Source organism: Myxocyprinus asiaticus, chromosome 17 (genome assembly GCF_019703515.2).
Source record: "Myxocyprinus asiaticus isolate MX2 ecotype Aquarium Trade chromosome 17, UBuf_Myxa_2, whole genome shotgun sequence".
NCBI lineage: Eukaryota > Metazoa > Chordata > Actinopteri > Cypriniformes > Catostomidae > Myxocyprinus > Myxocyprinus asiaticus.
The window spans coordinates 25,817,785-25,844,901 of record NC_059360.1 but is presented as its reverse complement, the minus strand read 5'-3'; the positions used below and the strand labels follow the sequence as shown (position 1 = coordinate 25,844,901).

Here is a 27,117-nt window from a genome sequence, read left to right as displayed (position 1 = left end):
GAAACAGGTAGACAAGTATCTATATCCACAGTAAAACCAGTCCTATATCGACATAACCTGAAAGGCTGCTCAGCAAGGAAGAAGCCAATGCTGCAAAACTGACATAAAAAAGCCAGACTACAGTTTGTAAGTGCACATGGGGACAAAGATATTACTTTTTGGAGAAATTTCCTCTGGTTTGATTAAATAAAAAAAAGGGAACTTTTTGGCCATAATGGCCATTGTTATGTTTGGAGGAAAAAGGATGAGGTTTGCAAGCCGAAGAACACCATCCCAACCGTGAAGCATGGGGGTGGCAGCATCATGTTGTGGGGGTGCTTTGCTGCAGGAGGGACTGGTGCACTTCACAAAATAGATGGCATCATGAGGAAGGAAAGTTATGTGGATATATTGAAGCCATGAAGTTAAAGCTTGGTTGCAAATGGGTCTTCCAGATGGACAATTACCCCATGCGTACCTCCAAAGTTGTGGCAAAATGGCTTAAGGACAACAAAGTCAAGGTAAAGGAGTGGCCATCACAAAGCCCTGACCTCAATCTGATATGTGGGCAGAATTGAAAAAGTGTTTGCGAGCAAGGAGGCCTACAAACCTGACTCAGTTACACCAGTTCTGTCTGGAGGAATGGGCCAAAATTCCAGCAACTTATTGTGAGAAGTTTGTGGAAGGCTACCCAAAATGTTTGACCCAAGTTAAACAATTTAAAGGCAATGCTACCAAATATTAACAAAGTGTATGTAAACTTCTGACCCATTGGGAATGTGGTGAAAGAAATAAAAGCTGAAATAAATCATTTTCTCTACTATTATTTCATAATAGTATGCAATTTCACAGTAGTTCTCTACACATTTCACATTCTTAAAATAAAGTAGTGATCCTAACTGACCTAAAACAGGGAATGTTTTCTACAATTAAATGTCAGGTATTGTGAAAAACTGAGTTTAAATGTATTTGGCTAAGGTGTATGTAAACTTCTGACTTCAACAATATTTATAAAAGACTTGCCAGAACTATAGTTTGCTAATATTAAATCTGTGGAGTGGTTAAAAAAAGATTTTTAATGACTTCAACCTAAATGTATGTAAACTTCTGACTTCAACTATATATATATATATATATATATACACACACAGTATATATATGCAACCTCAATTCCGAAAAAGTTGGGACAGTATGAAAAATGCTAATAAAAACAAAAAGGAGTGATTTGTAAATTATATTCACACTTTGCTTTATTGAAAGCACTACAACTACACAGTATATGATGTTTTACCTTGTGAATTTCATTGTTTTTTGTTGTTGTTGTTTTTTTTAAATGTAATAACACTTATTAAGCATTTAGACTCTGAAGATACAAGTTTGTTAAGTTTAAAAAGTGGAATTTTCCCCCATTCATCCATTATGCAGGTCTTCAGCTGCATAATTGTATGGGGTCTTCGTTGCCATATTGTGCGCTTCATAGTGCATCACACACTCTCAATTGGAGACAGGTCGGGACTGCAGGCAGGCCAGTCTAGCACCCGCACTCTCTGCTTATCAGCCAGGATGTGGTTTGAAGTTGTCCTGCTGAAAATTTTGGGACGTCCTTGGAAAAGTTGGTGCTGGATAAGAGTATATGCTGCTCCAAAATTTGTACTCTGTCTGCATTCATGGTGTTGAATGCACATCACATCTCACAGATGTGCGAGTTACCCATGCCATGGGCACTGACACACCCCTGGCCCATACAGACACTGGCTTTCAGACCTGACACTGATAACAGCTTGGATTGTCCTTTTTCCTCTTTGGCCTGGAGAACACGACGGCTGTGTTTTTCAAAAACTATTTGAAATGTGGACTCATCAGACCAAAAAACATGGTTCCACTGTTCTACTTTCCATCTAAGATGAGACCGAGCCCAGAGAAGTCGGCAGCACTACTGGACAGTGTTGATGTAGGGCTTCTGCTTTGCATAGTAAAGTCTTAACTTGCATCTGTGGACGCAGCAGCGAATGGTGTTGACTAACAAAGGTTTACTAAAGTAATCCCAAGCCCATGTTCATGATATCCATGACAGATGAATGATGTTTCTTAAGACAGTGATGTCTGAGGGATCAGAGATCACGTGCATTCAGAAGTGGTTTTCGTCTTGCCCTTTACGCACTGAAATTTGACCATATTCCTTGAATCTTTTAACTATATTGTGCACTGTAGAGGGTGAAATGCCCCAAATCCTTCCAATTTGTCCTTGGGGAATATTGTTCTCAAAGTACTGGATTATTTGCTGAAGCATCTGTTGGCAAATTGACAAGTCTCAAATGGTCCTTGCTCTTGAAGAACTAGGCTGTTTTTGGAGGCTCCTTATATACTATGACACGATTGCCTCACCTGTTTAGCATGTTCTGTTTCACATCGCCTTGTCATTTTCACTTGTCAAATTGTTATTAGTCTTAAATTGCCCCTGTCTCAACTTTTTTGGAGTGTGTTGCAATCATCTGATTTGAAATTAATGTACATTAAAAAAAAAAAAAAATTCACAAGGTAAAACATCATATAATGTGTAGTTCTAGTGCTTTCAATACAGCAAAGGGTGAATATAATTTACAAATCACTACTTTTTGTTTATATTAGCATTTTTCATACTGTCCCAACTTTTTTGTAATGTATTCCGTTAGATTACTCAAGGTCAGTAACGTATTCTAAATACTTTGGATTACTTCTTCAGCACTGGTAGATTTTTTCACTTGTTTTGACTATAAAAACTCTGCCAGTACAGTAAGACAAAATACACGTTAAAAATTTATTCTCTGAAAAACCTAAATATCTTATGCAGTGTTGTTTCTAAAATTTTTAGATATTTTTACAGGGAAACAATAAAAAAATTATGATCAAGAATAAGATTTTTGCCCTAACATCAAAGGTCTTACAAGAAAAAAAGAAATTATGATCCAACATGAATTTCCTTGATAAAAAATATGATCGTGCCTGGTAACATGTGCATGTAAAATGACTAGAAATAGCATTTTAGCTTATCGTAAAGCTGATAATTTACACAACATTTATTTCTGTTTCTTCTGCTCCAAACTTACTTCAGTGTATTCTGTTACTCCCCAACCCTATATATATATATATATATATATATATATATATATATATATATATAAATACTGTATATACAGTTGAAGTCAGAAGTGTGTGTGTATGTAGATGTATATGTATATACACTACCGGTCAAAAGTTTTGAAACACTTACTCATTCTTTATTATAATTTTTTTCACATTTAAGAATAATAGTAAAGTCATTAAAACTATGGGATAACATAAATGGAACTATGAGAATTATGTTGTGACTAAACAAAATCCAAAATAAATCAAAACTGTGTTATATTTTAGCATCTTCAAAGTACTCACCCTTTGCCTAGAATTTGCAGACATGTACTCTTGACATTTTCTCAACCAACTTCTTGAGGTATCACCCTGGGATGCTTTTTAAACAGTACTGAAGGAGTTCCCATCTATGTTGGGCACTTATTGGCTGATTTTCTTTATTATTTGGTCCAAGTCATCAATTTCAAATACTTTTTTTTTAATTACTTTTTAGTTTTATAATGAAATACATTTATATGGTGGCACAATTATATTTTTGTCTACAAAACTAATTTCAAACATTTTAGCATACGCCTTCAGATCAAAAGATTTTTAAGATCATGAGAAACATTTCAGTCAAGTGTTTCAAAACTTTTGACCAGTAGTGTGTGTGTATATATAGAGAGAGAGAGAGAGAGAGAGAGAGAGAGAGAGAGAGAGAGAGGTCAACATTTTTAAACATGCAGAAAACTTTTATGGCTCTAACTTGAAGATTGACTGCATTTGGTTTGCTGTAAGTTGCTTTTAAAACTGATGATAAATTAGCATTTTGGTTATGTGTGTTCTGTTTTAAACCTGCAGCCTCAGCAACTGTGGAGGATTTTCAGATCAGACCTCATTCTCTGTTTGTTCACTCATATCGAGCACCAGCGTTCTGCGATCACTGTGGAGAGATGCTGTGGGGTTTAGTGAGGCAGGGTCTGAAGTGTGAAGGTAAAATTTTTACTCAACATTCTAGGAGACTTCTGTCTAATTTACATTAGAGACAGTAAAACACCAGCATGTGATTGTGCTGTCACTGTCTTTGTGTTAGGCTGTGGGCTGAACTACCACAAACGATGTGCCTTTAAAATCCCAAACAATTGCAGTGGCATCCGTAAACGGCGACTGTCTAATGTGTCCCTCACTGGTCTGACCAACACTCGCTCTGTGTCAGCTGAGCCATCTCCCAGCACCTCTGATGAGGCTTTATTGGTGAGTTTGATTATATGTGGAGAAATGCTGGCAAAAAAGTCTCTTTTAAAAGAGGGAACAGTTCCACACCATACTTTGGCAGAAGTTCTCTTTCTCAGTCGTAACACTCTTGTTCAGAAAGCCATTCAACTATTCTAGTCAAGCAAAAGATATGTAACAAGTCCCTAATTTTTAACACTAGATTTACAGGCAAGTTTCAGCACTTGAAATATAAAAATAAGCTTAGACATATATAATACAGACCATTGGAATCCTATAGGTTTCTACAAAGCCTTAATGATTTCATATGATATTGATAATAGATTTGGTGTAAACATCTATTTTTTCACCCTATAGGTTTGCATGCTTTACCTGTTTATTAATAATACTTATTGTCTGTCTGTGTTTCTCTCTCTCCCTAACTCCCCCCACAACCCCATCCTTTCATTCCTGCCCAGTCTCCTGTCAGTCCTAGCATGGAGGTAGGCACTAACTAATTCAGCTCTTACTAACTCTCTTATGATATTTTCTTTCTCTCCACCTCTTTGATCATGTTGTACAAACAGTTATCACAGTTGGTAGAAAATGAAATAAAATGGACGTGAATGATCTCTGATTATCTTGAGGAATTTATTCTGGTCCATTAGACAAAGTATGGCTCTGGGACATTAGAGATATGCAGATATTGGGGACACTGGGTCTGGTTGTCATATGGGAAGTTGTTAGATGGCTACAGTATATCTCAGTTAGTTTTTGAGTCAAAAGTGAAATTATACAAATGCTTGTTTTCTCTAGCAGTGATTTAATCTCATCTTAAAGGGTTAGTTAACTCAAATCTCATCATTTACTCACTCTCATGCCATCCCAGATGTGTATGACTTTCTTTCTTCTGCTGAACACAAACAAAGATTTTTACAAGAATATCTTAGCTCTGTAGGTCCAATGGGTACCAAAATTTTAAAGCTCCAAAAAGCATATAAAGGCAGCATAAATGTAATCATACGACTCCAGTGGTTAAAGCCTTATCTTCAGAAGCCATTTGAGGGTATTGGTGAGAAATAGATCAATATTAATGCTGCCTTTATGTGCTTTTGGAGCTTCAAAGTTCTGGTCATCATTTACTTGCATTAAGAGGACCTACAGAGCTGAAATATTCTTTTAAAAATCTTTGTTTGTGTTCTGCTGAAGAAAGAAAGTCATACACATCTGGGATGGCATGAGGGTGAGTAAATGATGAGGGAATTTTCATTTTTTTGTGAGCTATCCCTTTAAATTAGAATAATTTTTGAATAACTAAAATTCCAGTATCATCATAGCTTTTGGTTCAGCCAAGGGTCAACTATATTATAAAGGTAGTTTTTATACTGAAACTGTTCCCAGGACAAGAGTATTTTTCATAAATGTTAGGTCAGGTTGTCAGGTTTTTATTGGGGCAAGCTCCAATTCATTAGTTTCAAGATTTGTTGGTCAAAACAATTATTTTATATTTTTGGATCTTTTTTTATGTTACTTTTACATTTAGCTGATGTTGTAATGTTCTCACAAAAATGATTTTAGCTTTTTTTCCTGGCCAATAACAGCGGACATTTTCAATAGCTTTTTTGTAGCCATGAGTTATGTGCCAATACAGAAACAGACTTTCAAAAATGAACATATTCACTGGAGGAAAAAGTGCATTTGTACTTTAAATGAACATAAGAACCGATAACTGAGCTGCAAGATTATCTTTCTTCCACACAAATCTGCTTAATGCCATTGGTGTAGTGTAAAACATGACAACAGGAAATTATTGATCATTTTCTTTCTTTAGAGCACATTGAAAAAGTTGATTATGCACACCTGCGTGATGTCAGATCTATTCACAACAGGTGGTAAGACATCTGCATCTTTGCCAAACAACAGCACATTAAAGATCAGCTTGATGAGAAAGTTGTTGTTCTGAGTTGATGCAAAATCATCAAAGCTCAGCATATACACAATCTCCCTCAGCGTGAACCTCGTAGAGCCCTCGTGTTTTTGTTCACCTAATCGAGAGCATTGTGGTACTGATTTTGGCTTGGGCTAATTCCCATGAACTTGTCTTACAAGGTAGTCTAGATTAATTGTTTAATGTTCCACAGCTATAGTGTATCACATTTCTCTATATATATTGTCTACAGCAAAAAACACCATCAGACATCTTTGCTGGAAGAGGGCGCTCCAACTCCCAGTCCTACATAGGTCGGCCAATAGAATTAGACAAGATCCTGCTCTCTAAAGTGAAGGTGCCACACACGTTTGTCATCCATTCCTACACACGCCCCACAGTTTGCCAGCACTGCAAGAAGCTCCTCAAGGGCCTGTTCCGTCAGGGACTACAATGCAAAGGTAGGAGCTTATACTTAATATTTCAAGCTATGGTTGCATAATGATTGATTTTATGATGTTTTCCCCCCTCATGCAGTAACTGTTTTAATATGCACATCTTAAAGGAATAGTACACCCAAAAATGAAAGTTCTGTCATCATTTAGTTAACCTCATGTCATGTTATGCATTGTAACACTGTATAATTTTTTCTCCTCACTGAAACACAATAGGAGATGTAGCACATCATGTCCAAGCTGCTCTTTTCCATGCACTGAAAGTGGATGGTGATGGTGATGCTGCATATGGGACAAAAAAGCACCGTAAAAGTGTCATAAGTGTACAGTATATTTCAAGTCTTCTGAAGCCAAATGATAGCATTGTGTGAGGGCGGACTGAAATTAAAGCTGTTATTTACTGTCGACGCTTACAAATCTCATTTGCACTTGTGTTTAGTTTTTAAAAAAAATGAGCCTTTTGATATATGTTGCACCAAGTTTGATATAATTTGATGACAAATGCCATTCAGAACAGAAACAGAACAGAAACAGGCAGGGCAGAAAAACACATTGGAGAGACAAAACAAAAACAGAAAGCACAAATAACTACAAAGAGCATGGATGTCAGGATCCTGCCACTAAAGCATAAGAAAAGCCCAAACAGAGATGGCAGGATCCTGACAGGAAGTATAAATCACCATCCATTTTCCTTTGTATGGAAAACAGAAGCTCAGACATTCTGCCTAAGATTTCCTTTTGTGTTGCATGGAAAAAAAAGAATACAGATTAGGAATGACATTAAGGTGAGGAAATGATGACAACATTTTCATTTTAGGGTGAACTATTTCTTAAATGCCTCTCATTAAAATTAGCCTCCTCTAAATCTCCCCTGATCCTGTTGTTTCTGTGTAAAACATGTTTATTAACTCATCTTAATTGGTACTGAGACAAGTTAGACCCTGTTGCACAATGATTACTACAGTAATTACCTTGTCTAATAACCTTTGCAGTTTTTTCATAATATAATCCATAAAACTAATTACACACATAACAATAAATACACAAATGTGTATAATATACCATAATATTCACTAGAATATCTCTGGCAGATAAGCAGTTTTGCTATAATTTGCATAATGCAATGTGTTAGACAGAGAATGAAGCTGAGGGAATAGAAATGTTCAAAAATATTGACTGCACAGTATATGCTATATAATGCCTACTATTTTGTAAAAGCAGTATGTGAAACAGTGTAAACTATGCAATGCTAAATGATTCAAAAAGTAGCATGCTAGATTTGTACATGCTGGAATGATACATACAGTACAGATAATTTGCCTACTGTGCATAGTATACATACTGCATACTGCAAAAATATACTTAAAGAATGAAAATTCTCTTATAATTTACTTACCCTCATGCCATGCCAGATGTGTATGATTCTCTTTCTTCTGTTACAAACAAAGATTTTAGAAGAAAATCTCAGTTCTGTTGGTCCATACAATGCAAGTGAATGGTGGCCACAACTTTGAAGTTCCAAAAAACACATAAAGGCAGCATTAAAGTAATCCATAAGACTTCAGTGGTTAAATGCATATCTTCTGAAGTGATATGATAGGTGTGGGTGAGAAACAGATAAAAATGTAAGTCTTTTTTACTATAAATTTCCACTTTAACTCCCACGTTCTTCTTCTCTTGTTTTTGGCGATTCGCATTCTTCATGCATATCGCCACCTAATGGGCAGGGAGGAGAATTTATAATTAAAAAGGGCTTAAATATTGATCTATTTCATACCCACACCTATCATATCACTTCAGAAGACATGAATTTAACCCCTTGAGTCGTATGGATTACTTTTATGCTGCCTTTATATGCTTTTTGGAGCTTCAAATTTCAGGTCACCATTGACTTGCATTGTATGGACCTACAAAGCTGAGATATTCTTCTGAGATATTAAAAATCTTAATTTGTATTCAGCAGAAGAAAGAAAGTCACACGCATCTGGAATGGTATCTGAGTGAGTAAATGATGAGAGGGATAATTCACCCAAAAAATTCTGTCAACATTTACTCACCTTCATGTTATCAAAACCTGTATGACTTTCTTTCTTTTATGGAACACAAAAAATCAGAGTGTTAGTCTCAGTCATCATTCACTTTCATTGTATGGGAAAAAGATGCAATGAAAGTAAATGGTGACTGAGATTAACATTCTACTTAACATCTCATTTCGTGTTCCTTGGAAGAAAGAAAATCATGTGGGTATGCAAACAATATGAGAGCGAGTGAATAATGAGTGTTTTTGGGTGAACTATCCCTTAATCCATTAGCTGCTTATTGAATGTATTGGGGCTTGGTTTGCTAAGCCTGCATTCTGATAACACCACAACAATCAGTCTAACAGATCATATAATTCTTTTGTTAACTAGAGCACAGATATAAAGTAACACATTAGCTGCTTTTTATATATACGTAGTATCTGTGTAGTGTAAGAGAAATGCATGCCGTGTTCTAAGCAGTAAAGAGTACAGTTGACTGGGCTGTTACAAACAGCTTTAATGTTCATGTGTTCAATGTGCAAAGTCTCAGCTTTTCGGCCACCAGCACAACAGGAACTCATATGTTTATGGGCCGGATTGGTAGTAAACTCTCTCTCTCTCTCTCCCCCTTTAACTCTTTCCCTCTCTGTTTTTCTCTTGTTCTGTCTTTCTTCTCCACTTTCTTTCCCCTTGCAACATCTCAGATTGCAAATTCAACTGCCATAAACGATGTGCACCAAAAGTGCCAAACAACTGTCTCGGAGAGGTGTCAAGAAACGGAGGCAAGTCTAACTTTAGCGTCTCTCTGTGATTCAATGATCAACACTGCATTTTCACAACAAAAACAACAATATTTATCCCAAGAGCATTGAAACGCCACCTGAATATCTTACACCCTATGTACGGTCAATGTTGTGTGCTCAGATGAAAACATAGGGCAATTGCTGTAAGACTGAACCTGTTTGTTTATATCAGGCAAAATTAGTTAAGCCAAATGTATGTAAAAAACAGATAGTTCTGACTCTATATTCCATAGCACTTTATAATAAGGTTCCATTTGTTAACATTAGTTAATGCATTAGGTATCATGAACTAACAATGAACAATATATTTTTGTATTTATTAATCTTTCTTAATGTTAGTTAATAAAAATACAATTGTTGATTTTAAAAATGTACTATTTGCTGAAATTAACATGAACCAAGATTAATAAATGCTGTTAAAGTATTGTTTATTGTTAGTTCATGTTAACTAATGTTGTTAACTAATGTTAACAAATGTAATCTTATTTTAGTGTTACCCTAAATTCTGATTAGATGAGCAGTGGAAATAGCAGTTATTAAATTACTATAAACACACTCCTGTTACCGTGCATTTTATATTAATGCGCCAAGTCGCTATTGCTTATATATAACCTATATTACCTGATGGAAGAATTGTTTATTGTTATAATTATTCATATAATTAAACTCTTTAATTATAATATTCTGTCATCATTTTAGAGATTTACATTTATGCATTTGGCAGATGCTTTTATCCAAAGCAACTTACAGTGCCCTTATTACAGGGACAATCCCCCTGGAGCAACCTGGAGTTAAGTGCCTTGCTCAAGGACACAATGGTGGTGGCTGTGGGGATTGAACCAACAACCTTTTGCTTACCAGTTCAGTGCTTTAGTCCACCACACCACCAAGTAAATTTGGAAATTTACTTTCTGTACAATAATAAAATTAGGATAAAATCTGATGCCAATGTAAGCAAGCATAATAACTGAGTTAAATTGGGCTCTCATATAATATAATATAATATAATATAATATAATATAATATAATATAAAAGTATAATTATCAATATCAGTACTCTTTACTTTTCTATATGGAAATTTTAAAATGTTCATTTTCAAGTTCTGCTTTCTAGGGTGTTAAATTGACAGCTTTTTTGCACATCATGTGACTTGCTTTGCTTTCTTTTCTTATTCATTCCTCTCTTCTCTCCAAACCCTTTCTTCTTTTGGTTCATAGATTTGTTGAGTCCTGGTGCTGAATCAGATGTGGTCATGGAGGAGGGCTGCGATGACCATGACAGGGAGAGACATGGTTCACTCATAGATGATATGGAGGAATCCCTAGTAGGTGACTCTGCTGGCCTTTTGGAAGCTGGACATGGTGAGTTTGGAGATTTCCAGGACCAAGACCCAGATGAATCCAACAGAATCATCAGGTAGCTCCTCATCACTTCTAGAAGCACAATAAACCAAACCAACAAAAAGCACAATTAGTTGACATTAGTCCAAAATTCAATAACACTCACCCACTTGTTGTCTCAGTCAATGACTGCATAGAACAAATTTGTTAAAATGCAAAAATAATTACTACAGATTGACTTGTTTATTCTGAGTAGGTGACATGGACATTTAGACGAGATACCTACAGTTAATACCTCAAATATTGACAAATATATAAAATGTATTTCCAAACAGAAAAAATGCAAGCACTAAAAACAACAGCAATTAAACACATTTATTTATTTTTAGTCTTGGTGTGTAACTGGTAATAATTTGGGTTAAAACTTATTGTAATATCCTTATGAAAGTGGAGGGATAGTTCACCCAAAAATGGAAATCCTGTCATAATTTACTCACCCTCATGTTGTTCCATGTTCTGACTAAAAGGAGATGTTAGGCAGAATGACTCTGTCACCACTGATTTTCATTAAATGAAAAAAAAAAAAAAGATGCAATGAGAGTGAATGGTGACTGAGATTAATATTCTGCCTAACATTTACTTTTGTGTTCCTTGGAAGAAATAAATGGGTTTGGAACAACATGAGGGTGAGTAAATGATGACTGGATATACATTTTTGGGTGAACTCTCCCAGAAAGGAAATAAATAGTATGAGTATTCTAATGCTATGAAGAAGTATTTGACCTGCAATTGACATTTTCCTAGAAGATTTTGACATGTCAATGTGTTTTTAAGCCCTTCCACCAGCAACAACATCCCACTTATGCGGGTGGTTCAGTCTGTTAAACACACTAAGAGGAAAAGCAGCAATGTTATGAAAGAAGGCTGGCTTGTGCACTTCACCAGCAAAGACACACTGGTATGTGGTGTGTTTCTACCAGATAAACCTTACAATAAAATATTAATTAAAGGGATAGTTCACCCAAAATGAAAATTCTTTCATCATTTACACAGCCTCATGTTGTTCTAAACCCATATGGACACAAAAGAAAATGGAACACAAAAGGAAATGTTGGGCAACATGTTAGCCTCGGTCACAATTCACTTTCATTGCCCCTTTTTTTCATAAAATGAAAGTGAATGGTGACTGAGGCTGCCGGATACTAACATTCTGCCTAACATCTCCTTTTGTGTGAAGAAAGTCATACTGGTGTGTGACATACGACATAAATGTGATTGAGTGATGACAAAATGTATACATTTTGAGTTAACTGTCCTTTTTAACATGTGAATTATCATGAGAACTTTCTAGGCTATGCCTAGAGTCAAGAGTGTATTCTGAACAATAGGTAAAATAAGCAATCATTTCTGTTCTCTCCCACTAGCGTAAGAGACATTACTGGCGACTGGACAGCAAGTGTATTACCCTCTTTCAGAATGACACTGGAAGCAAATACTACAAGGTAAGTTAGAGTACACCATGAATTTAAAGGTGAGATCACATACTCAACTTGACAAACAACTGAAACTCATATCAACAAATCAATCTAAGAAGTATTTAGAGGGTTCTTATTATTTCTTTTGATAATGTTAATAGTTCATCTTGATAGGTTTCATGGATCACTGCAAACATCAAATCCAGATACATGTCTCTGCAATATAATTCAGGTTTCAGTTTACAGATAAGACCTTATAACCCTCTCCAACAGGAAATTCCCTTATCTGAGGTGCTGTCTTTGGAACCAGCTAAAACATTCAACCTTCTCCCTGAGGGTGCCAACCCGCATTGCTTTGAGATTGCAACAGCATCTCTGGTGTACTATGTAGGAGAGAATCTGGCCCGAGCCAACGGGGGAACATTGGGCTACGGAAGCAGTGTGCTTGTTAGCGGTGTGGGACAGGACGTGGCCCGCATGTGGGAGATGGCCATCCAGCATGCACTTATGCCTGTCATTGCCAAGGGCATATCTCACGGCAGCCATCACAGCTACCACAGTATGAAATTCATGGTGAAACATTTAGGGGCTCATAGCAGGGAATTCACTACGCTGATAGCGTCATTTATTTGCACATGCTGTCTGCATTGTTTTAGCACCTGATTCACTAAAGGAATTATGCATTGAGCAATTCCTCACTTTGCGGGTTGTTTCTGAGTGCTACTATAGGTTGTGGAGGCAGCAGACTACCATGATCTGGCGTAGTGATCCAAGTATTTTAATCGGCTCTTTAAAGGTGCACTAAGTAAAATTTGTGTTTATGTTGCGCTGACACCTAGCAGCATAGATGCTGCATCACACAATTTTAATTAATAATTGTGAATTTTGAAAGCAATCATGAAGATAAAGCAAGTAATATTCGGCTGGTAATATGATCTCAATATAGCGGTTCTCATTAACGTGTGTGAAACCTGCAAAAACTACTTGCCAAGCAGCAGCCTCTTTTTTTATGCTGCACTTTATTCTCAGGGAGAATTAAATTCCAGAGAAACTCACCGCTAAAATGATTTCCTTGTCCATTGTGAATATTCAGTGTAGTTATGTAAGAAGGACTGCCCACACAGAGGTCAACTTCCTATTAGTCAACACTGCAAATTCACCCGTCAAAGGTCACCAAACTTCAACCACACAGGAAATTTGCATACTAAAATGATTTGCTAATGGAGTTCCATCAGGCGGATTTCCACTGAGATGATTGCACAGTATTTCCCTTGTGAATTTTTTTCTTTTCAAAGGTAGATGTGACCAAGCCTTAAGACTAATATGATCTCATGTGAGTGTGCATAATTTAAAACCTTATTTCCAAAAATATTTATATTAGAGATGTCAAAATTAACGTGTTAACGCATGTGATTAATTAAAAAGTTTAATGCATTTTTTCTTAATCGCGATTAAGGTATTTACCATTAATACAACAAAAACCAGCATAAACACTGGTTGGAAGGGAAGAATTTTTGTGATGTGTCCGCACAGAGTCATTACACTGACGCACACACCACAAACACACACAGCAGTGATTCACTGTCAGTAATAAAGTGATGAGGAAAGGACCTCTTAACACTATTTGATGTACAAAACAAGCCTAGATGGAAATTGTGACAGACATAAAGTATTTTTCAGCCTAAGTAAGACGCATTTTAATTCCCACAGATGCACCTCAAGTCTTAACTATCACTAAAATGCAGAATAAGATGTTTTTGTCTGCAAGTGCTTTTCATGTGGAGTTCAAAGTGGTGCTTGATGCTGGCTTTGACTCTCTGACGCGAATCATGAATGCAGCTTCACGATTGCTGTAACAAAGTGGATATCCACAGTCTGCCGGCTTATTAATCTTGTGGAGGAAGAGAGTATGATGAGGTGGAGGGTGTGGCCGGACCATGAGGGTGCACGGCCGGCACTGAATCAGTGGATCAGTGGGAGAGTGAGATCGGGGGCCAGAGACGCCAGTTCAGGAGTGAGAGAGACGCACACGGCCGCATTGCATGTGTGTCTGTGTTTGTTTATGTTTGTTTTAAGTTAAGTTTATGATTAAACTTTATGTTTACTGTTCAGCCGGTTCCTGCCTCCTCCTTGCCCGACCTTGAACAATTACAGTGGTGCCGAAACCCGGGAGGGAGGAGGGATACGCTGTCGCAGAGTCCTTGCCAATGCCATCCGCCAAAGGAGCGGACAGCGTCGCCCAGTCCTTGAACTGTTACAGAGAATTTTTGAGATTTAATGCCCATTGCAATGAATATGCAACCTTTGGGGAGACTAGTTCATTCAATTAGTCAAACTCCCATTTAGACTTTGTGAATCATTTAATATGACTTGAATTGGTGCTATTTTAGACCATTTCTATCTTTATACTGGAAGACTTTAATAAAGAATTATATTGTTACATATTGTTTTTTTTTTCTTTCCTAAGAAGGAAATAAATGCATTTTGACAGGAAAATGAGTATATTTATAGTCAAATTTCAGCACTTTCAAAATCTGTGATTAATCACGATTAACTATGAAAAATTATGTGATTAATCACGATTAAACATTTTAATCGACTCACAGCACTAATTTATATTATAACATATTATTTCTTTCTGTTCAAAGGTTTAGCAATTTGCAAAAAATTACTGTGTGCACCTTTAAAATGACGAAAGTACGCTCGACTGCACCACGCATCTTGATTTGTGCCTGGACCGGTTATAATGCACTTTTCCATTATTTGATACTAATTCATCATTTGATGGCATGATCAATAGAGGATGTACATAAATATCTCTCTAAAATAAAATTCACTTTAATGCCTGCTTTCCGTGGACAGTATTAGCACAAAGTTAACAGTTTTGTGAACAAAGCGGAATCTAAAATAAGCCTAATTTACTGACAAAGGATGTGTGTTTGTGATGAAAAGACAATAAATTAATTTATTTACACTATTTACAGCACAGTGCTATTTCAGCATATTTAGTCCATGCTCAAACTGGATTGCGGATGGTTAGTTAATAAGAAGCAGGGTTTTGCGCTGAAATACTACATACAAAAGTGGCGCATTGGTTTGGTGAATTCGCCCCTTAGAATGATCTTAGGGGGAAACAACTATGCCTTTTAGAAATATTGGCTAGAAAATGTATTACTGATATATATATATATATATATATATATATATATATATATATATATATATATATATATATATATATAGAACTAGATTGCTCATGACGTCATAACAGTGAAGCCACTGCGCCGCCATATTGCTATGCCCAAACATTCCAATGTCCCTGTTGACTTAATAGGAAATCATCTAATTTCAGCGAGTAGACATTAGTCATTTTATATCTAAAATCTTGCATCTACAAGTGCATATTTTTTCACATATCCCAGCTAAACTGGGGTCAGCCATGATACAGCACCCCTGAAGCAGTTAGGGTCAAGGGCCTTGCTCAAGGGCCCAACAGTGGCATCTTGGCAGTACTGGGACTTGAACCCCCAACCTTCTGGTCAGTAACCCAGAGCCTTAACCGCTGAGCCAGCACTTTTCAGAGTTGATTTATGTTTTCATTAAAAAGTGCCTTACTCTCCCTGTCACTTCAATAAGAGCGCACGCTCTTAATGCTATCACACGCGTAGTGGGCACTGAGATGCAAAGCAAAGCTGGTTAAAATTAAACTGATATGCTAGATTTAAATGGCAAACAAACATGTATTTATGACATGTATCCAAGTATGACTACAGAGAGCACTTCAATAGGAAAACAAGCAAATCCCTTTGGTGATCGTTGTACTGCACTGGTAGACTGAACACCAGGGCAGGTGAATACTCTGACATCGCGATCCGCATATATCTTCTCCTTCTTAACGAATATTATCCATAACGTGCAAATTAAACATTAAACATGATTGTCACTAGATGGCGAAATGCAACTGTCGTGTCTGCAGGTCGGAGATGGTGAAACGGGGGTGTTTTCTTCTGTCAGTCACTGACGATCTATGAGAGGTTGGGCATACTAAGATGGCCGCTTGAACACTTCCGGTGGCTTCACCTCCTGCTAGCAGTTTACCGTTGCAAGAGCGATCCAGTTCTATATACGGTATTCACCTTCAGCCCCGCTCTTCTGAATTTTGTCATCTAACTTCCTGTTTGTATTGAATCTACTGAAAAGAGTCAATTAAAATGAATTACGTGTGAGAACACGGAAAGTATTTTTCACCAAGTGTTGATGGTGAGTCTACACCACCCCTTCACTACGTGAAAAATCCTCGTGAGGTGTTTTTTCTGTCACTGTAAAATTTTCTTTTTACCGACACCCGCAGAGGTAAATTGGACCTGGCAAATGACATTCAGACAGCTATGACACAGCACTTTTTCAAAAGCTTTTAATTGTTATAAGTGTAATTCTGCTTAATTCTTCAGGATTTCAACTTGTTAATTTGTGTTAAAGTGACTTAGGTGACATGAAATTTCAAACAGGACAGCTGGTATTATTTTACATGCAAGTTCATGACATTTAGGGAAATAATTTGTACTTTTTAAATTTAATTATTCACCCCACATTTTTAAGAGGCTTAAATGTGATTAAAATAGTTGTAAGCACAATATAAAATAAAATGTACATTGTGTGTGTGAGTGTGTGGGTTTGGGTAGTTTATGAGTAAATTGTTTTTAGGTTACAAACTGGTAATTACAAGGGTATTATGCTATAAATGTGGTTTATAAGGACATTTCTAGTGTTCCCATAATTAAAATCGCTTTTAAAAAACATACTGAACAATATTTTTTTGAAAATGTAAAAATGCAGAAACTTTTTTGTGAGAGTTAGGAGTAGGGTTAGGGGATAGAATCGATAGTTCGTATAGTATAACAATCATTATGTCCATGGAGAGTCCTCATAAGGATAGCCGCACCAATGTGTGTGTGTGTGTGTGTGTGTGTGTGTGTGTGTGTGTGTGTGTGTGTGTGTGTGTGTGTGTGTGGATTAATATAGCAGCACCCCTTCCGGGTATAACACTCAAAAAATCTGCTCACCTTAACTGTAACATGATGGGTGAATGACACGAGAAGATGGTCAGAGGTGTCATACAGAGATATTTTTAATGACTTTGTGTTGTTTCTTGGAGTTTAATGAGCACAGAGGCATATCAGTAAACCCACAGTGTGAAGGTAAGATTTTGTGTATTTATGAATGAAGTATTCTTGTTTTAAAATCTTCCCGCTCTGCTTCCAGTGTTATGACATCCCCTGGATGCTTTAAAATACTCATGATACATTTTGGAAACTCTACAACCTGTAAATCCACTTCGCTAGCTAATGACACTTAGACATCAACACCGCAGATATCTATATAGAACCGCTAGACCGGAAGATCAAAGACAACATTTTCAAAATGGCTGCGTGCTAGTTTCTCTAGCGCATAAGGTGAATACAGTATATCAGTGAAATATATGCATTGTTTGTTTTTTTTTGGACTATTATATGGATATGTATTACACAATAAGCAGAATGAACAGCATATATGTATTCAATTTTACATTTTTTTATTTTTTATTATGCCCTTGATCATCAATAAGACAAAAAATGAAATAATTTTTATGTACTTATAATGATAAATAGTGTTCTTGGTGGTTTCATCCAAATAGAGACAAAAGTGTGTTTTCCACCCCAACAGAAGAGGTCTCCATTAGCATCTCTGTATCCAACTGCCAGATCCAGGAGAATGTGGTAAATATTTATGCTGTTGCATAGAATTTTCTTTTCTTCTCGTATTTGAAGATGAATATATCATATTCTTTAGTCTTCTTATATCAAGCTTTGTTTTTATGTTTAAGAGCTCAGTGTTCCTGCCAGCTTGTCTATACCTGCAACCTTGAGTTCCAATGTCGTATAAACACACAATGCCTCTGTTGGAGATTATTTTGATTACCTGCTCGACCATGGGGTTGCCATGGTTACTTGAGTCTTTCTGACACAGTCCTAGTGAGACGTGGAAATAGCTCTTTAGGCTACTGGTCTGAATTCAGGCATTGTTACAATACAAAATGAAAAGACTGGATCAGGAGAAATTTGAAGTATCAAGCAGTTCTTCTGAGCTTTGGGAGAAACCCATTTTGGCACATACTCTTACATTTTTATCTGTTTTTCTTACAGGATATTAGCACAGTGTATCAGATTTTTCCCGATGAAGTACTTGGCTCAGGGCAATTTGGCATTGTCTATGGAGGTAATGTAACAGTTTATTTGCAGGGAGACATTTCTGATGAGGAAATATTTTGGAGTCTATACTAAAAGTGTGCTGGTGTTGATGAATCTGATACATAATATGTATTTTGCTATATTTATATAGCAAATTAACATATTTATAAGATATACATATATAGACCCATGCTGTCCCTCTATTCACATCTAATAATTAAATGAAAAGAATGCACACCACAGTTAAGATAATTGTTTTTGGTAAATGCAGGAAAACACAGGAAAACAGGCAGGGATGTTGCCATCAAAATCATAGATAAGCTGCGCTTTCCCACCAAGCAGGAGAGCCAGCTGCGCAATGAGGTTGCCATTCTGCAGGTAAACACACAAACAACGTACACAATACAAAGACTGTTGTGTGTTTAATGTTGTAATATATTATTATGGTCCTCGAGAGGAAATCATTATTTTTAAATGGACAAAAATGGATTTTATATGCAAATTAAATATAGATGTCATTTTATGCAGAACCTCCACCATCCTGGCATTGTCAACCTTGAGTGCATGTTTGAGACACCGGAGCGTGTTTTTGTTGTCATGGAAAAGCTCCATGGTGACATGCTGGAGATGATACTGTCAAGTGAGAAGGGGAGGCTGCCAGAACGCATCACCAAGTTTCTCGTTACGCAGGTACATCTCAAAGGCACTGTATCTTGCCACTGACTCCAGTGTAACGGGCTGTTCAGACCAAACGCATTATGGCGCAAAAAAAAAAGCTAGATGCAGCGGAAGAAACAAGAAACAGAATGTAGATATCTTGAGATGCGTTTTTAAGTTCTTTTTTAACTTGACACAGTGTCTAAAAGCTGAAAAAACAGCTACGGACAAATACGTCCATCTAGCACCTGTTTACATCGTAGACGGATTTAAAAATGCGCTCAGTGAGAACAGCCCCTAACAATGGCAAATTTCACTTTAATAACACATTTCAATATTTCAAGCTAAACCTAAATGGTACAGCTAGAGCTTTGTTTTTGGATGTGTTTTTTTTTCTTTTCTTGTTACAATAATTATGTTCCACTCCTTTCCCAGATTCTTGTCGCTCTTCGTCACCTTCACTTCAAAAACATTGTTCACTGTGACCTCAAGCCTGAGAATGTTTTGTTAGCCTCGGCCGACTCTTTTCCACAAGTGAGTAAAATCTTTACAGAACACGAAGCGACAACAATAGAAAGGAAATATCTGAATGAATTGAGGCCAAACAAAACTAACATAAATGGATCTGTTTTTGTAAATGTACAAGAATAAAAGATGGTAATTATAGCATTCTCATGGTGTGTTCGAGGCACAAGGGTGTTGTGTGTGTCTCTACATTCTAATGAAGGATTTCTAAATTATCCTCCCATTGTTTCTTCTGTCTACTGCTCGAGCGGTCTGTGGAAGCTCTCAAGCAGAAAGATAACTCACTGTTTGAGCACAGCCAAACATTTCAGCAGAATACTAAACAAATCACTTTGTGTCATTTACAAATATTTTCCAGAAAGGATGCAAAGGTGGAGGCAGAACTAGAGTTGTCAATGTATGAGCTTGGTTCTTATGCACTCAGGTGCTTGTTGCTCTGCTTAAGCAAATGTTTTAAAGTGGAAAGTGTAGATCAGCAGGAGATACATTGTAACCGTATCCAACTGGGTGATAATTTCACTTGACTTTCCTTCAGACTGTGACAACTGATCATTAAAGAGTCTGTGCTGTTAAAAGCTAGCAAGAGAAAAAAGGATGTTATTATTTTGGTCTTTTGTGCATCTCAGTCCTAGCCAAGAGTAAAATAGCCAGTTCCTCCCAGTGTCTGCTTATTGTAATGCTCATTATTTATTGGTTTATCTTGCAGGTGAAGCTGTGTGATTTTGGTTTTGCACGTATTATTGGTGAGAAGTCTTTCAGGCGTTCGGTAGTAGGCACACCGGCGTACCTCGCCCCAGAGGTGCTTCGGAACAAAGGCTACAACCGCTCGCTGGACATGTGGTCAGTGGGTGTCATCGTCTATGTTAGTCTCAGTGGAACTTTCCCCTTTAATGAGGATGAAGACATCCATGACCAAATCCAGAATGCTGATTTCATGTACCCACCCAACCCCTGGAAAACAGTGACCCCAGAAGGTATGTTTTGGGGTGAACTGGGATCTTGTGTGAGCTTTAGTACAGTGGTTCTCAACTGTTGGGTCTGTTCTGATAGGGCTGTGGATTGCAGGGGAAATACAATGCCTAATTCAAATAAAAAATAAACAACAGAATTAAAAATAAAATGAATAAGAAACATCCACATCCACAAGTGTCCCATTGATTTGATGGCAATGATGCTAGCTTCTGCAGTTGTTTACCAAATTTTGAATTCATCTATTCAGTAATGTTAATAATTTTGCATATTGATGGGGCTATGCAGTTCATGGTAATATTAATCAATTTCAATGTTTGATATTATCCCTTAAATGCATGGGAATTTCACCAAACACTCTTACACATTCGGGTCTTTAGAGACCTGGCACGCATATCTATCAAAAATGGATCTACAAAATGCCCATATAGCGTAAAATTTCAAAATATTTGCAAGACATTTCAAAAATAATAAAATAAAATATATTTTGATGTTTTATTTTTCATATATCAAAGAGAAAATGCAACAAATCAGGACAAATCAATAACAGGATTCATTACTTTCACACTGAAATTTCAAGTGATGCAACTGGTTATCAAACACATACTGAGCTACACATAACACATAAGCTTCACAAAAGATACACATAGATTTTTTCAGGCACATATTGAGTCTAAACAGATGCACAACTTACATAATTTCAATAGTCATATCATACTGTTCATGTGTTGTACTTGCTGTAGTTTACTTCAATGTTGTTTCTTCATCAAATAGCAATGTCAAATGTAAATCAATTCAATCACTGAAACAACAGCGCCACCTTGAGTAAGAAATAGCAATAAATTATTTGTATGTATATAGTACTCATTTCTCTTGTAATATACAAAGAAGTAGATATCCTGTGATAGTAAACTTGTATAGATATTAAATAATCATAAAAAAATATAATTTATGGAAGTGCAAAAAAACACTATTACATCCCTAGGGTCTCTATTGACCCCATATATTTATTTTGCAGTTTTGGCTTTTTGTGTGTGTGTGTGTGTGTGTGTGTTACACTATTTATAAGAGATTGAGGAATACTAAAGAGGTGTGGGCACAATTCCAAAAATGGATGAGGTACAGGGGGTGAAATGAGGTCCCGGTTCTCTAAAGACCCGAGGGATGCGTTTAAAGGTTAAAGCGGAAGTGTGTAAATTCTGCACCACTAGCGCCACCAAAAGGAATTGCAAAAATAAAATTTTGTTTTCAAACATCTTTCTAAAAAGATCAAACAAACAGATAGTCCCACCCCCAACTCACACCATTGGTTGAGTCAATTGTTGTGTCAGTATGGAAAGGATGCTCAGAACAAACAGAGGAATTTTTATAGCGCCACAAAGAGTGTTTACAGTTTTCGGGAAAATTAACCTACAAATGACTTACAATTGTCTCTGCATATTATTCTGGAATAAGAGAAAGTATTTTAGCACAGAAAAAGTTACACACTTCAGCTTTAAGGACATTTTTGTGTACTTTTGTATGATAAACAACTTTGATAATGTGTTGGGTCATTGTATCTAATGTAAAATATGTGTCCTGTAGCAAAACCAGTTGAGAACCACTGCTTTAGTGCATGGTATGTGTACTGTACATCACATGTGGCACAGTGCTCAATAAATGTAAAAATAGGGTTATCTTTTTATCATGTTAGCTTGACAAAACCGAAGTTCTGTTATTTTACAAACTTGGTTTTTTACCAAAATCCCTAAACCGACACCAAAATTCTAACATTAACCAAACCAAAATTCTAACACTAACTTCACCTAGAGCTTTCAAGCTACATCTACCAAACTCGGCACAGTCCTTTAGACTGTCCTGGAATGGTCTGCTATGACTTTTCAAACTTATTTATAGTTTTTGCATAGTGGCTGATAAAAATCAAATAAAAATCCTGTTTACTTACATTGCCAGAATGTTCAAACAGGCAAATGGAATACTCCTTCATTCAAACATTCTAATTTAAACCCACACAAGGCCTTTAATCTGCTTTGCGTAACTCTCTCTTTCTTTAATTTCTTTATATTTACCTGTCTGTCTGTCTGACGTATTTTCTGTCTGTCATTCTTACCCTATGACTTATAAAACCTTAAAACTTACATTTCTAAATTACCCTTTTTTTCTTTCTTTTTTTTTTTTTTTTTTTTTGTCAAGGCTTTGTCAACCCAACATCAAATGTTTGTTTTGACCTGTTTACTAAAATATAATCTTTCCAAATTAGATTTACAGGTGGACTGTCAGTACTGCTATATTTGTATTCATTTATGATGTGTAGTGAAGACACCTAGATTTATTTATGTATAGAAATACACTGCGATGCAAGTTAGTGAAACACTGAGTTATGCAATCTGTAGAAATAGAACTGAACTTCATTCTCATTACTTTAACTAAATTGTTGATGCCCTCACCTTTGACCCTGTTTATCTACTAATGCCCACTTTCTTGCTCATTAAAATAGCTAAAGAACCAGACCAGACTTTACTTACTTAAGAACACAGGCAATTGGAACAAATTAATCACATACACTTTTATTTATTTATATAGTTTGTTTGATATCCAATATTGCCATTTTTCACAATTACAGTCTGTTTTTAAAACCATTTTAATTAAATTTGTTCCTGTTTACTGTGAAGTGAAAATAATTATGTTCCATAAAAAGAGTGAACTTGCCTCGAAAGTGCTTTATAAAACACAAGTGGCAAAATACAGTATAAATTAAGTTACATAATTTTTCATTGCAGTGCAAATGCTATATATATCAGCACACACATTATTTTAATACATACTTTTATACAGAACTTTTTAGTAGAATTTGTATCGGTTTGAACTTTAAGTAGAATATATTTATGTTTGCAAATTTTTAGTATAATTGAATGAAAAAAATGTCCCTTTCTGACAGTACATAATCTATATCAAGAGGAGTCTATTTTTCCCCGATATAAAAAAAACAACAAAAAAAACATGTAGTGACCTTTGCGTGACTACCCCACTACTAAGCTGATGGTAAACTGTGTTAATGTGGGAGAGAGATGTGAAAGAGAAGGAAAGGGGAAAAGAAAAGATAAAGAGAAGCAAGGGCGAGGGTTAAAGAAAGAGATTGGTGAGAGCGTGCTCAATTTTTTTGCGACCCATTCATGTGATTAATGCCAAACGATCCTTTGGACTAAAGCGTGGGGGCCTCAAGGTTAAGAAACTTTGGTGAGCCTCAGAAATCTGTGACCCTTGAAATAATGTTAACATGATGTTGGTTTTGCTCATTATCCCTCTGGACACGAAATCCTTCAGGTTTCCACCATGACCTGGTCACTGACAACCTGTTTTGTTGTTCCAGCAATTGACCTCATTAATAACCTCCTGCAAGTCAAAATGAGGAAGCGCTACAGCGTGGACAAGTCTCTCAGCCATCCCTGGTTACAGGTTAGAATGATAATGCACTATGTAAAACAGAAATGGTGTCACTATGATATATACATATACAAAACATTTTGTTGACGTCTCATAAGGCAACTCTTGGAAGGTGGTCACTGAAACTCTTCATTTTGAATTGAGTAATGTCGTCTCAAAACGTATGTAATTAAGTTCAATTAACTTGTTGTTCATATAGAATGAACTTAACTATTTAGGTTAATTTAACTAGATGCAAGTAGACTAAACTCAGATTTGCTATTTAAATGTTGTTGTTTGTACTGTTCGTAATCATTTTAATTGAATTGATTCAATTTTAGATCAAACAATAGCACAGCTCAAATAAAGATTTTATTTTATGTCAGTCGTTAAATAAACTTCATTCTCCAAAGAAATGTATATATACCTGCACTTTAACTGCACATGCACAAAGAGAATTAGAGACAACAGGGTCCAACTTGACCAAATGGGACACTGATCACCATAATGGTGACATCACACGAAAGAGCTAAAACCTCTATAAGTTCTTAATTACAACTATTGAAATGCCTCCATAACTTTGACCGAGGAAACATAATTAAATAATGCAGGTGCAAAGCATTATGGGTATTCCCCATAGCCTTAATTTTGTACTCAAATGTTTGAGTTATTAACACTTAAAATTTTAAGTCTATGGATTTCTTAAGATAAATAAGTTCACTTAACTTAAATATTTGAGTGTGAGCCCAAAACCTGACATTTCATGTAATACTTAACTATTTCTAGTAATGACAACTTTAGGGTTGATAAATGGGGCTGTAATTGCACTTTTTTTTTTTTATTGTTGTTCATGGAATGCTTTTGATCGCTAAAGATATATTGTTATGACAGGACTACCAAATGTGGCTTGACCTGCGGACTTTGGAGTGCAAAATGCGGGAGAGATATATCACCCATGAAAGCGATGATTTGCGCTGGGAGCATTTTGCAGAGCAAAATGGCCTTCAATACCCAGCGCATTTAATCAACCCCCATGCTGAAGTAAGTGAAGAGGCGGAGTCTGAGGAGGCTATGATGAGCATGCTCAGCGACAGAGTCAGTGTGCTGTAAATTGCTGCCTATCTCTTTAAGGGCACAACGGAAATCAAGCCAACTGTATACTACCAAATCAACACTGCAGTCAACTGTAAATGCCTTGACAACTCCAAACAAAAGTACTGCATAATGCCTGGTTAACACAATTTTATTTAACATTACGCAAAAGATCAAGCACAAATTTCACTAAACACACAGTGCCTAAACCACAAAAGCCAACCTAGCCATACAAAACCATCATAGCCAAATATATAACAAATCTGAACCCAAACTTTGTCCTCTGATCAAAGTTCACTTACATTTTGTTTTTACCAGCCACCTCAAATTCAGTATTATCTCTTTTTCATTTTTGCCATTACCGGGCATTACACAGTGCAGAAACACTGTAGCAGTAGTATTGTTTGTATAACTCACTAAAAGTCATAATATATGAGGAATGTGTTATCAGATTTACTTATAAAGTCTTGGAAAATTATTCTGCTTAAGTTGGTTAATACATCTATGATTTTGCGATGACATCAGTGCATCAGCAGTAAAAACTTGACAGTCATATAGCAGAGCACATTTACTGTATAGCTTTTGTGGTTTTGTGTTGATTTGCTTATGAATTTAGTATGTGTGTGTGTGTGTGTGTGTGTGTGTGTGGGTACTTTGAGGGGTTGGTTATTTGAGTGTTCTGTGCAATTTCAAAACTGCAAAGCAACAATGCCTGTGGACTAAAGACATTTCCCTTTTGCTTTCATCAGAGATGTTGGAATAAAAGTACATTCGGTACGCATATAGTATCGTGTTCTAATCATGACAGATTTGTCAGTGTGTTTCTTTAATGTTCCCTTTAAGTGAAGATATGAAGTGTAATACACTTCTCTGTATAATTATGTGCTCACCTGCAGTTCTGTCTAAAAAGGCTGATTAAATGTTTTTGCCATAAATATTTTGTTATTTTGTTAATTAGGTATTTATTTATGGGCTGGAATGTGTGCTAGCCACTGGATGGAATTCTGGAAAGTGAAAGATGAGTGATGAAGCAGCAAGCAGTGGGTATACGCATATATTGTGGACTTTAGGGCTCTGTATGTGAACGTGCTTCTGGCTGGATGCTGCTGGTTTGTCATTATATCCAGTAGGTGTTATCTGCCATCGGGTCACGCGTGCCCTTAAGAGTGGTTCCTAATCGACGGATGGCGGTGTATGCTTATGCAGCGTTAAAGCCTGAATTATTATTATTATTATTATTATTATTTTATTATTATTATTATTTTATAGACGTCTAATGGAAATTAACAAACTTAAAAATAGTGACTGTCATGTTGGAAAAACGAAAGCAAGGAATGTAATACACCTGGCCTTATTCAGAGAAGCGCCATATTGAATTTTTGACAGGAATGTAAACATGGCTGTGAGGAAGAGAAGGACAGTTGTTAAAAATGGTTTTGATCGTTCAACTGTCGAAACAATGAAAATACATCTTTCAAAAACATTCAGCAGAGCAAAAAATAAATACAATAAAAATAAATAAAAACTTAATTTTTTCAGTGCACGCAATTAAAGAGCGCTATCCCTCACAGCCTCGTTTTCATTCCCGCCATAAATTAAATATGGCGCTGATATTTAGTAGAATGTAGGCCTACTAAATGTTTGTATAACTCTGAGAAGTTTTAATTATTGAAAAAGATTTTCAAACACTTTTGAATTTTCAGTATCTGTCTCATAAAACCTTGAACTGTGATTGGAAACCTATTTATTTATTTATTTAGTTAGTTGTTACTTAGCTAGCTATTTATTTGTTGCATATATTGTTTCTTTATTTAATTTTTAAGCAAACTCATTTAATTCGCAAACACGCCATTCTGAAACACCAGTCAATCTTTATGAATCATTTGCACAACGCCACCAGTCTATTCCTGGACTTGGACAGATCTGA

At 36.2% G+C, this 27,117-nt stretch overlaps 1 protein-coding gene across 2 annotated transcripts in view; it reads left to right on the top strand.

The window, feature by feature from the left end:
• Positions 1 to 26,051, top strand: part of LOC127455480 (serine/threonine-protein kinase D1-like) — a 60,817-nt gene extending 34,766 nt beyond the window's left edge. Inside the window, exons 3-19 of one of the 2 annotated variants that reach the window (XM_051723410.1) lie at positions 3,925 to 4,056; positions 4,157 to 4,317; positions 4,755 to 4,778; positions 6,456 to 6,663; positions 9,383 to 9,460; positions 10,700 to 10,898; positions 11,657 to 11,780; positions 12,247 to 12,324; positions 12,571 to 12,856; positions 18,001 to 18,053; positions 18,480 to 18,552; positions 18,796 to 18,902; positions 19,053 to 19,214; positions 19,617 to 19,715; positions 20,413 to 20,680; positions 24,046 to 24,131; positions 24,990 to 26,051. In XM_051723410.1, coding sequence (XP_051579370.1) covers positions 3,925 to 4,056; positions 4,157 to 4,317; positions 4,755 to 4,778; positions 6,456 to 6,663; positions 9,383 to 9,460; positions 10,700 to 10,898; positions 11,657 to 11,780; positions 12,247 to 12,324; positions 12,571 to 12,856; positions 18,001 to 18,053; positions 18,480 to 18,552; positions 18,796 to 18,902; positions 19,053 to 19,214; positions 19,617 to 19,715; positions 20,413 to 20,680; positions 24,046 to 24,131; positions 24,990 to 25,208 — 2,357 coding nt within the window. In that variant the 3' untranslated portion in view covers positions 25,209 to 26,051. The remainder of the gene's footprint in view (positions 1 to 3,924; positions 4,057 to 4,156; positions 4,318 to 4,754; positions 4,779 to 6,455; positions 6,664 to 9,382; positions 9,461 to 10,699; positions 10,899 to 11,656; positions 11,781 to 12,246; positions 12,325 to 12,570; positions 12,857 to 18,000; positions 18,054 to 18,479; positions 18,553 to 18,795; positions 18,903 to 19,052; positions 19,215 to 19,616; positions 19,716 to 20,412; positions 20,681 to 24,045; positions 24,132 to 24,989) is intronic. The other variant, XM_051723411.1, reaches the window with a different exon arrangement.
• Positions 26,052 to 27,117: the final 1,066 nt, after the last annotated feature.